This window comes from Oncorhynchus tshawytscha, linkage group LG30 (assembly GCF_018296145.1).
Source record: "Oncorhynchus tshawytscha isolate Ot180627B linkage group LG30, Otsh_v2.0, whole genome shotgun sequence".
Classification (NCBI taxonomy): domain Eukaryota; kingdom Metazoa; phylum Chordata; class Actinopteri; order Salmoniformes; family Salmonidae; genus Oncorhynchus; species Oncorhynchus tshawytscha.
The window spans coordinates 10,022,157-10,034,568 of record NC_056458.1 but is presented as its reverse complement, the minus strand read 5'-3'; the positions used below and the strand labels follow the sequence as shown (position 1 = coordinate 10,034,568).

The following is a 12,412-nucleotide window of genomic DNA, read 5'->3' as shown; positions in this document are numbered from 1 at the left end:
CCCATTTTAGCATAGATTTTATTTAATGTCATCATTGTTTTTAAACACGCACACACACACACTGGGAACAATAAACACAGGTCATCAGAATTATTGTTTTTCCAATATATATATATATTTCCATGATGTTCATCAATATAACAAGACATTGATCGATTTACACTACAATTGTTTTTTTTATGTACTTCTGGTTTTCAATTGGTATCCTGTGGTACATTGTAATCCACCTTGTTTTTAATATCCAATCCCATTCAAAACAAAAACACAATAAATAAATCAATAAATCAAATAAAACAGACTGAACCGAACACATTACCCATGATCCCCCAGTCTATTCCCTCCTGAAAGACCAGGCGAACAGAGGTAATGTGGACTGTAAACCTCCCCGACACCAGTCCCAAAAGAACAAAATAATATTCCCTCCACAAAATGAAGTTCAAACAAAATATAAACATAGTAACAACAGAGGAATCTGTCTTGAATTGTACACCATTCTAAGCCTTCTGGACATTTGTTTTCCCAGTAACATCCCTTCTTCTTGACTTGGTTGATACGATTAACATAGAGAACATGTCTTTATTTAATCTTTCCTCCTCTTCCGATGTACACACAACCTAAGCCAATGACATCATACCAAAGTTATTACCAACTTTATGCAAAATACAAAGGAAACATTTGGTCCGAAAATAAAAATAAATGTAATGTGTATTGGTGAGAGCATTGTGATTTTATAGCCAACCTGTGAAGGATCAGTGCCTCAAAAGGTTCCCTCCTATGTTGAAGTCACTGAACACCTCTTAGTGTTAGCAATAACACAATATTCTCCACCACATCATATCCTAGCCCCCCCCAAAATACACCCAGAATACAACATAAAAAAGTGCCAGGACATTAAAAGTTGCGCACACCCATCCTTGCGGAACAAAAATAAGCAACAGAAAATGAGCACTCACATAACATCAATTTGTCTATTTTCTTTTTATCTAAATTTGCTGAGCACTTTAAGGACAACCCTTGGATTTGTGAACAGCACAGGAGTCCTACCCCGACCAGTGGTGTCATGAGATGATAATAACTCGAAGGTGGCATTCTTTTTTTTTTGTCACCTTCAAAATAAATTCGAATTATTTGCTATTCCAATTTGTATACAGCTTTCGGGAATTTTCTTGACCTCACCCAGTAGATTTTGATGAACTGTTCTAATCTCCGACCTGAAGAAATAGGACCCCCCTTCCCCCAAATACACCCCCACACTACAACACCAGACAATACAGACTTTTTTTAATGCATGTTTTGTTTGTTTTGTTTAACAGCTATAGATAAAGTTAATATTTTATTTCATCTGTAAATTGTTGTCAGCACGACAGCGACACACACAAGGAAAGGAGTTGTGCTATTATTAGTTATAGGAGCTTGTGTCTAAAGACTCGGTACAGATTAAAGTAGTCTTATGGAAGGGGGCTGAAGCACGTCTTTTTGTAGGTTTTGTTTCTCTTGCATATCTTCAAATAGCACATTATGTCATCATCTATTTGCCAACATGAGCTATTGAATAAGATCTGAAAGGGTTAAACGGTCATGTGACTTTAGGTATTTTGGGTTAAGGGTACGCTTTCAAAAACAGGGGAGTAAGGATTGCTGTTAAAGTGACTCGGGTAAAATATGTTGTGTCCCTCTACTTGTTTTTGATGGCAGTTGGCAGCAAGAACATCTAGTCTTTGGTAATTTTCCTCTGAATTAGTTTTGCTCTAGTTAGGTAGAATAAAGAGGAAGGGTGGGGCTGGGAGATAGGCTTTGCTGGGAGATAATGTGCTAAGGCCATTTCCTTTTACATGTGTCTGATAGAGATAGTTAAAGAGAGGGAGATAACAATAGAATGAGAAAGAGAGAGAGCAAGGAAATATATGTGTGTGTTATTTGTAACATATTATGGGTGGTTGGGGGGGCTCTGCCAGTGTACATGTAGCATAGGAATATTCCTTGAGCACAAATATGGAAAATCTTACCAGTCTGAAAGACAGTCAGTGGGCTGATCTGTTACCTCCCCACTCTGCTCATCTAATTTAGTTGTCATGGAAACAGCTTGCCCTCACCGCTGATGTCTAAGCGGCCAAATCTGTCAGGATAAACTAGGGATATTCCCAGGACGGGCAGAGCTTCAACAACACACACATCCCCAGTGTAGGATCCTGAATCAATGAGGAGAAATAGGTGGGAATGGTGGGACAGAGGCCAAGAGGTCGTGTTAAGGTGGCCTAACCTATGGGAACAACTGTATTATCCACAGGTCCAGTAGTCTTTCTGCTACTACTCATAAAGTAGACTAACAGAGCTGGCAGATAGATAGCACTAGAAACCTGTGGAAGCTGCTGAGGGGAGGACGGCTCATAATAATGGCTGGAACGGTGCGAATGGTATGGCATCAAACCATGTGTTTGCTGTACTTGATACCGTTCCACTCATTCCGCTCCAGGCATTACCACGAACCCGTCCTCCCCAATTAAGGTGCCACCAACCTCCTATGCTAGAAACAGATAGCACTAGAAACAGTTAGGCCTATACAGGGGCATGGGACAAGAGGTGACCATGCAAGAGCAATCCACAAAGAACATATCAGTAAGGGCACCAAAGAGAAAATGGCAGAAAACAAAAGCGTCTCCCTAGTTGCTTGGCAGTGTTTAACTTACAGAGCTGAACCACAAAAATGCATGTACACACACAACACACAGAGGTAGAGAGGAGCTCACTGCTCATAGCAGTTAGTGAAGTCCTGATTGAGTTCAGTCTCCTCTTTTACCTATCTGCTTCAAACAAACACACAAATATACTATATAAAATATACGCTATTACTATGTTTAAAAAATAAAAAGACAGTAACTAGGGAGAAAATGCAAGAAAGATAGAGAGAGAACCAGTGCACTAGCAAACGCTCCCTCTAGCTTGTGTGTATACTATGACTGCTTTTCATGACGTTTCTCTGAAAGTTCACTTAAGGTTTACAGCAACTCTTAATCCGTCAACGAAGCTGGCCCCCATGGGCCAAGTTAGTCCCTTTCTCTAGATCATCATTTTCTACTACTGTATGTCCACGCCAGTTGCTTCATCCATCTTCATACTTCTACCTTCACTTTCAAATAAGGCTGAGTTGTCTGTGTATGTGCTCATCAATAGGTGAGGTTTTGCTGCACGAGGTTCTCTCTCGGCCGGTCATGCTGTTGACCAGCCAGACAGCGGTCATGCGGTTGACCAGCCAGACAGCGCCATCAAAAACAAGGCTCTTTGTGCATTTCACACCGCCTCCCCATTTTCAGTCAGCCTCTCCCCCTACACAAAATAAAGAGTGTATGGGAATATTTTGACCGTAAAAAATCATCAATGTGATACGTTTTGATCAGAGACTAAGGCTTTACTGTGTCCGCATTTTTGATCCCTTAGTGTAAGTATCCTTTTTAGCTATTTGTTAGTAATGACATCTCTGTAGGATTTGGTGTATTGTCACAGCAACGTTATGCAATGTTATGTTGCTGAAATGAAAAAATGAAACAGGTTCAAATCCTGATCCACCAAACAAAAACTAGCAAGCCCTCATTTTTTTTTTTATATCAATATTATTTTTCCAACTCTGGCTTGTTAGATTGATATCGGCAATAATATTTATGATCACTTCATATATATATTTTTTTTAAAGATACTTACACATACATGTGCTACACTGACAGCATTTTTACTAGACAGCAATGGAGGAATGTTCTCGAAATAAGACACTAAATAAGTCAAATAAAAAACATCTACAGACATTGGTCCAATTCCATTGGCAGTTAATAAAGAGAAGGTACATGATCGGGAAAAGAGAAACAGGCAAAGAGAGACAGAAAGAAAGAGAAGGAAGAAAGGATTCTAAAGAGACAGTATGGCTAAAGGGTGTAGGAGAGAGAAAGAGAAAAAGAGAGAGAGAAGCAAAAGATGGAGAACAGGATGGGAATATTGATTAAGTACCTCGGTTAAAGGAGACAAACTCCACTGTGCAAAGATGCACCTATACTCTGTGGGAGACAGAGCAAGACAGAGAAAGCCAGAGACAGGCAGAGACAGTGAGAGAGAACGTGCAAGAGATACACACTCTGACTAATAGGCAGTAGTTCAAATCTGAAGCATAAGTAAAATTAATACAAAAATTAAAAAATACAAAACGCACACCCACACACAACCTACAAAAACATTATATCAGAATAAAATTCCTACAAAGAACTATATATATATTTTATATCTGGTATATAACAATTATCGCCAGGGTCATCATTTTCTTTTCTGTCGTTGTCATCGGTAACAATCACAACAAGTATTGGGTTCTGAGTATGAATGACGGATTAGAAAAGCAGGAAGTATTTACAAAGAAGGCAGGGCCACAGACTCACAGGACGAAAATTGACAGGGGTCCAGAGGTGAGGCGGTGGAAGCGGGGGCTGAGAGGGTTCAGGGGGTTCTGGGCAGGGTCATATTGAGACTATTTCGGGAGCAATTTATTTCATTCATCACCAGTGGAAATTTTAGTTGTTGTTGATTTGAAGGGTTTTCTGTTGCAAGGAAGCGGGCAGTCTCATGTGCAGACTGGGGTCGGAGCCACTCATCTTAAGTGCTGAAGTAGACTAGAGAGAGAGAAAAACAGAGAGAGGGAAAGAGAGAGAGAGAGAGAGAGAGAGAGAGAGAGAGAAAGGAAAAGGGATGGTGAGAAAAAAGACTAATACTGAAGCACAGACTATATCTTAATTCAAACTGCCATGGCAGGGAGAGTGGGTGGCAGTGGGTGTGACCCTTACCGATGATGACGATGAGGACAATCGCACATATCAGCCCCAGGATAATCATCATCTAGAGGAAGCAGAGTTTTGTATGTTTTAATGTATTATGGAGCCCCATTGGCTGCTGCCAAGGCAGCAGCTACTCTTCCTGGGGTCCAGCAAAATTAAGTTGGACATGGAGAGGTAGTAAAACAGGGGGGATGGGACATGCGGTAAATCATGAGCTACAATCCATTTCATTATGTTTTAACATTCATCTTGAAAGCCTCAAAGGAAATGACTATTATCATGAATAAATGTGGACCAAAGTACATCTTTATCTATCTCAATGTAGCCCTTACCTTGGCGTTCTTCCACCAGTACTTGTTCTTGAGTTTTGCAGCGCTGGTCTCGAACTGTGAGGCTCCAGCCTGCAGGGCATCGGCCCGATCATCTAGCTCTGACAGTTTCTGATCACGCTCCAGAACCTTATCCACGTTTACACGCATGATATCCACCACCTGGGGAGGGCAGACGCACGGGCCGAAAACAGGGACAGGGTAAATCCCTCAATCAACTCAGACTGAGTTGTGTTGTCTCCACAGTATATTTACACAATGTATTGATTGTTGACCTACGTGTGTTGGACATACATTTATCTAGTCCATGTCGGCTTGTGACTATTCACAACGTGTGAAGAAGGTTCTGATATTTCTGTGGGTCAGTACGTGTGTAATACAAGGCGAGTGTGTCTGCATGTTCCTCACCTCATCCACCTGAGCCTGTGTCTGTTGCAGGCGGCGGTTGCTGGTGAGGTTTGGAGGGGGCGCCGCTCCATCTGCGGGGGCGCCGGCGGCAGCTGGGGCAGACCTGTCAATCAAACACAACTCGTCAGTTTATTCACCTTCAACGACGTATGAATGACCGTGTAGTAATGCATGCATCTACTAAACAGGCCAACCTGTCCCTTTGGAACATAGAAGTAAAGGCAAGTTACTATCAAATCATGGCTTATTGGAATTATCCACCGTGACAGTACTCACTGAGGTAGAATCTCAAACGTTATAGGTTTGAATCAAGTCAACAGCTTCATGATGACTGAATGATTGGAAAAGGAGGCAGAATATCTCTCTTTAATGAGCCTCAACAACAGGCTGAATGGTTTACTAATCCTGAATTAAAAGGGCCTGGATAAAAGGATCCACCAAGCATGAAATACAATTATGTGTATCCGCTTTGCTTACGGCCCTTTCCAACTGTATCCATAACACACACTACTAAAGCACATTCAAAGCTGCTCTGAATTAATTAATTCAAACCATCACTTTCTATGTCCCAAGAAGGCGTCTACATCTGAAAGCTGAATAAAAAGCTGAATAAGTTGATAAATAATGCTCTCAATAATGCCAGAAATAAAATGTTTTACAAGACAAGAAAAATACAAATAAAGCTATCTGTCCTAACTGCATCCTCCTCAAGAAAACATCAAGATGACCACAAAGCCATATATTCTGCATACCACATCTGACAGACACCATCCTATCCTACAACCCTCCGCTGGGCATTGTTAGGGTTGTGTTAAGGGGAAACTAATGGACGACAATCAAAAGTCCTGAAGCAATTACTACATGTCTGGTCCTATCAATCTATTCTGACCATCTATGTTGACCATCTACAACTGAGTACAGTAACTCACTCTTTCTCACCAATCTATCTGAATGTGGTATCTTTATTTTCATTATGATCTCAATGCAGTTGTTCTTTTTTCTAAACCTTGACTATAGGCTAGATTAATCTACCATTAGGCCTAGTTGTAGAAAAGATGTAAAGGCACTGGAAAGCCTACTGGCAAGGCCAAAAACACTATGATGCAAAGGTGTATGCTGGGTAGTCCTTCCTTTGCATGCCCTCATTGCTCTGATAGTCCTGCTGAATTTGTGTTAGTAACTCACTGTGTGGACCATGGAGCTAAGCTGTGTTAGTAACTCAATGTGTGGACCATGGAGCTGCGCTGTGTTAGTAACTCACTGTGTGGACCATGGAGCTGAGCTGTGTTAGCAACTCACTGTGTGGACCATGGAGCTGAGCTGTGTTAGCAACTCACTGTGTGGACCATGGAGCTGAGCTGTGTTAGTAACTCACTGTGTGGACCATGGAACTGCGCTGTGTTAGCAACTCACTGTGTGAACCATGGAACTGCGCTGTGTTAGCAACTCACATGGAGCTGAGCTGTGTTAGCAACTCATTGTGTGGACCATGGAACTGCGCTGTGTTAGCAACTCACTGTGTGGACCATGGAGCTGAGCTGTGTTAGTAACTCACTGTGTGGACCATGGAGCTGAGCTGTGTTAGTAACTCACTGTGTGGACCATGGAGCTGCACTGTGTTAGTAACTCACTGTGTGGACCATGGAGCTGAGCTGTGTTAGTAAGTCACTGTGTGGACCATGGAGCTGCACTGTGTTAGTAACTCACTGTGTGGACCATGGATCTGAGCTGTGTTAGTAACTCACTGTGTGGACCCTGGAGCTGCGCTGTGTTATCAACTCACTGTGTGGACCATGGAGCTGAGCTGTGTTAGTAACTCACTGTGTGGACCATGGAGCTGAGTAACATACGTATATCAGAGGAGGCATCCTTTTGTGTCTTACTGTGGTAATGGAGTATATTATGTCCCTCCAGTATTTCCAGCACCCATGTAGAGCAATAGTCATGTAACTGTAACTTCAACCAACTTCAAGTTCACGTTCTATAAATGGATTCAGGCTTTAGTGAAGTACTAGTGTTCATAATATCTTTAGGCTACATACTGTATGTGAGAGTGAGTATCAAGCTTAACTTGGTATTTAATTTTAAGTGTCTGTAGCCTTTTCATTATAGTACTATCATAGGTTCACAACTTAAGGATAAGTGGGCTGTAAATAATGCACAGCATCGACCATGAACCGCTTTCAATCTCGTTTCTCAACTACATCTTGAGGTTGCTTCCTGCCTGTAGTGACCCCCTTCCTCCAGCAGAGTGAGACAAAACTCTGTATAAAGGTCACCTTTAAGGCCGTGACACACAGAGCTAATCCTCATGTGGCTACAAATCCTTCTGTACACTCATGTTTTCAGTTGCATTTGTCAGTTCAAAGCAAGCGCTGTCTGGAAACACTAATTTGATGTGTTGAGTCACCTTGCCACATTAATCATTATGCTACCCAACTCGTATGTGGTCTACTGGGAGCCTCCATTATGTTAGGACGTGTTCTTTCTCATGTCGATTACAACAATTCAATTTTTAGTGGCCAAATCCTACCCAGACTCTTTCACCTTCTCTGCGGAAGAGGCCATCGTCATTGTGCAGCGAGCAAACGAGAGATGAACGATGGACGAGGACGTTATTGGCAACTCCCCTAGTGTGTTTTGTACATCATCCCCCACATTGCTACAACAACCATTGTTTTCTCGGGGCCTCAGATAAAAGAAGAGGGCGGATTGTGTGTGTGTGTGCACAGTGACGGGGAACATATTCAAAGGACACGACGAAATGGATTGTGTAGGCTTTCAAATAAGAGTAATGGAGTGTCGACAGCAGTCTGGGGGGGGACCCAGGGCAAGGTCTACCTCACATTCGCAACGTCCTCCACCAACAGGGTGAAAAAAAATGTCCCCTTGTCACGACAATGGCCAGTAAAATGGTCTTATTCCCTTTGAAAACAGCTCGCATGCTCTTCTGAATTATTATACAGACACGACGATCGGCCTTTTGTTATTAATAGGCGACAACATTAATCACGTCTTTCTTCCCTGCTTTATTGGGCTGTATATGGCCGATTGCCATAGACATTTTGATGAAGCATTTACAAATCGTCTCTCACGCACGAGACAGCGCGCATACACACCATAGCCACAAAAACAGTGGACTCTAGTCTACAAGTCTGTTTCAGCACTGTTGGGGAAGACAGCGACAGGCAGCGCTGTCCAGTGCTGGCAACGGCTTTGCATAGTTCCCAAAATTTGCCTAATGCAGTTAGCTTTTTTATTTATTTTTTATCAAGGGGGGTTTCATATTTGTTGAAAGGGTCCTCAATGTCACCGCCAGTTTATCGCGGGAATTACAGTGAGAAAATAGGATAAAAAATGTATATGGCTAGATTTGTTTATCAACAGCATGTTGACGATTTAACGCTAACATTTGTTGCCTGCCCTCAATGAGATGCTGTCTGTTTCAGCAGCTTGTTTGTATGCACGAATCGACAGAGAAGAGAATGCCACGGCCATCTTCCCTGACAGTAAAACACCTGCCTCCTGTAGCCTAGCAGTCGCTAAACAAAAACAACCTCAGACGACTGAACCTGGTATAGCTTGTCAAGGAAAGGAGCGGAAACGGCCACATCCCCGGTGTACCCTTGAATCATCAAATTAAATAGGCTACATTTAATTGCCCGTCCTTGCTTGACAATCGACAGATATGAGCGTCAGTTACCCCCACCCCCACAGTTGGTTAGCAATATCACGTAGGCTAAGCCCACAATATGGCTAATGATAGTCTACCCTACTACATCCATTACATCCAAGATAATATGGATTTGTTGCTTCTCTAAGAAGATGTTCAACATGTTGAATGGGAGAAAATGTTTTATTAGGTCCAAGTTGCTTAGCCTATGATACGTGTATATTTAGCCGTAGGCCTATACATTCATCTGTGGCAGAAACCAATGCATACGTCCAAATAAGCAAATTAGATATTTGTAGGTTTCTATTTTCAATTCCAATTTTCAAATGGATATACATGCGAATACACGGACGTCAACCCCCAAACCAGGCCAATCTGGAGAAAAAGCGTGCGTGTCCAATTCCAATGATAAGAACATATATATTTTACATTTGAATAAATATAACTAACTCATCATAACATAACATGACTGAATATTTCGTAAAGAAATGTGGCTGACAACAGAGACCAACCACCGAAGAGTCGCCTAGCCGTTATTCGACGCCTATGGAATAGACTATAGGCGAATGTTGGATGCTATTTAGCCTATGTGTATTGTCAGTAAATGTTCATAAATAAACATCCCACAGTAAATCAACACATTTATCCTGTAATTATAGGGTTCTTTAACCCTGACGCACGATTAAAATGCAATAGGCCTATATGCCTTGGAGACAATGGTTCATTTAATTTCCTTTCTAAAATAATTTCTGAACAACAAATAGGCTTGCATTCTGCTACCCAACGAGCTCGGATAAATAAATACACATAGGCCTAGACATAACAACAGGCACACAAAGAAAATAAACGACACACAGAGGCAACAGTGTGATACTCACATTTCTTATGGTGGTTTATTAATGCAGGCTACGCAAGTCCGGCTGGAATGTATTTGCCTAATAAGTGGCTGTTGAGTGGGTTGCCTTCAGCGCTCTTTTTCCCTCTCGCTCCCTCTCAGTCAATTCACTCTTCTGGCGTTTTCAATAGGAGGGAGTGATAATGTTTACCACCAAGTTGATTTTATTCCCCCGTTGTAAATGTTCCCCTTTTCTCAGTTCGTGCGCTTATTTTATGCCGCACCTCGTCAATGTATTTGTATAATAACTCCGCTACCGCTGGTCTCCTCTGTGTCACTACTGTAATGAACAAGTAATAAACACGCTTGTGTAAGGAGAACAAAGATGGCTTGATGACGTCATTCGCCATCAAGGGAGCCGCAGGTTGAAAGGGTTTTGTCTTTTCGTAGCAGGTTTGGGATATTTTACGCAGCATGCTAGGCGAATTAACGTTACCGGTTAGGAAAATTAGGTCACATTTAGGAAAAGGGTTAGGGGTAGCTAAAATAAAATACAACATCTACGTTTGACTTCAATTTGTCAAAAACTGTGTCCCATCTAGATATGACCTATTGAAAAGGGTGGGGAACCCTAACCTTAACCCCTACGCTTACACTACCTACAACCCTTACCTAACCTTAACCTTTAGGTTTTACATTTCAACTTTAATGGCGGGGTATGGACGTCCCAAGGATCCCGGATTGCACAACTGTGACATGGCAGTGTGTCCATGTACTGTCAAGCATTAGCAGGGGTTGATCAATTTTGAAATCCATATAAATTATAACGGGATTAAACTATGTAATTGAAAACCTATGCGATTAGTTGAAAGGGCACAGTAGCCTACTGTCATTTTGATGGTGGAAGACTCGTTTGAGGTGGATGAAACGTCAACAAAATGGCGTTCCTTGAAAGGGGGTGGGGTGAAACTCCAGCCTAACGTTGAAACTCGCAGGTTAATCCCGATCATTTCGATTTACCATCTACCCGTAGGATATGAACATTCCAAATGGCAACATTTGAAGCCTACCAACCCAACACTACTGATTGGTTGTGCAAGAAAAAAATCATGGTAAAGAAAACGCAGAGTGAATTCGGAAAGAGTGGGACATCATATAAACTGGAACATCTTAATCCTGATGCGTTTATTTCTTGCTCCGAAATTTCAGCTAGAAAATGGGTGTAGTTATACACGTGCCACGTTCAACCAGTTGGCAAATTGGAAATCTCCGAGTTTCCTAGTTCCAACTAGTACGTGAACTCGGCGTAAACTCAACAGGAAGCACATTGTAAAATCATGGGGGGCAGTTTGAATGGTAGGCCTAATGTCGCATTCACATTCTAGTCGGAACTAGAAACTTTGACATCTCCGACTTGCTAACTGTTTGTAGTTATACACGTACCGTGCTGCATTCAACCAGTCGGACATTTCAGAGTTTCCTTGTTCCGACTAACACATGAACGCGGCTAATAAACCAACTTTAGACCATTCCAGCCATTACAATGAGTACGCCCTCCTATAGCTCCTCCCGCCAGCTTCCTCTGGTGTGTACGTTGTGCAATCAATTAGTGAGAGAGAGACTTCAATAATTAGGTTCATTCCACTGAATGAATCGCTGCAAAATTGGTTACTGTTTCAGTCATCTCTTTGGTCACATTGGCGTGGGTCAAACAAAAGCATCCCAATGATTGGTTGACAATAGTCTCCCGCAATGCAAGCGATAGCTGTTGGTGAAGAGTAACTGCAGTCAAAACCTCATGACCTTTGAGCACATGATTTTTGTAAAGTTCATGCAGTAGACATGTCGGCGCAAGTCGGTCAATTTTTATCCCCATAATGCAACACGCCTTGAAAGGCGGTCTTAACAAAAGTGATCTGCTCGAACGCACCCATACCCTTTTCACAGCACTTCCAAACAAAGTGATTTTAGTAGCAGGTTAGGAGAGTATTTTCCGTAAACGTAACTCTTTTGCTCACCTTAACCTCAGTCTTCTTACCTGTTAAATTAATTCTTCTAACATGCTGCTTAAATTCTCCTAACCTGCTACAAAAAGTCACTTCGGTATTGAAGTGCATATAAAAGAGGATTTCTTAAAATCAGTGACATAGCTTTTTTCTGTTTTGATGTTAAGGCTAGAAAACTGTCATATATAATTTAGATTGACAAATTCTGATGTGAATGTGCATACTATACTGGTGCATCAAAACACATAAAAAAGTTGGCAATATTATGTTTCAATTTAGTAAATCTTTTTTTTGTCCCACTTTACCAACCATAGCTAAATTAGGACAGCGTTGAGTAGCTAAAGTGGGACAGT

The 12,412-nt window shown here is 41.7% G+C and overlaps 1 protein-coding gene across 1 annotated transcript; it reads right to left on the bottom strand.

Moving 5' to 3' along the window:
* On the bottom strand, positions 1–10,433 carry LOC112228783 (vesicle-associated membrane protein 2). Its single transcript, XM_024394425.2, has 5 exons — positions 10,097–10,433; positions 5,546–5,648; positions 5,141–5,299; positions 4,818–4,869; positions 1–4,646 (listed from the first exon to the last, which is right to left on the bottom strand). Coding segments are annotated over exons 1-5 (333 nt in total). The 5' UTR covers positions 10,099–10,433; the 3' UTR covers positions 1–4,629.
* Between the last annotated feature and the right edge of the window lie 1,979 nt (positions 10,434–12,412).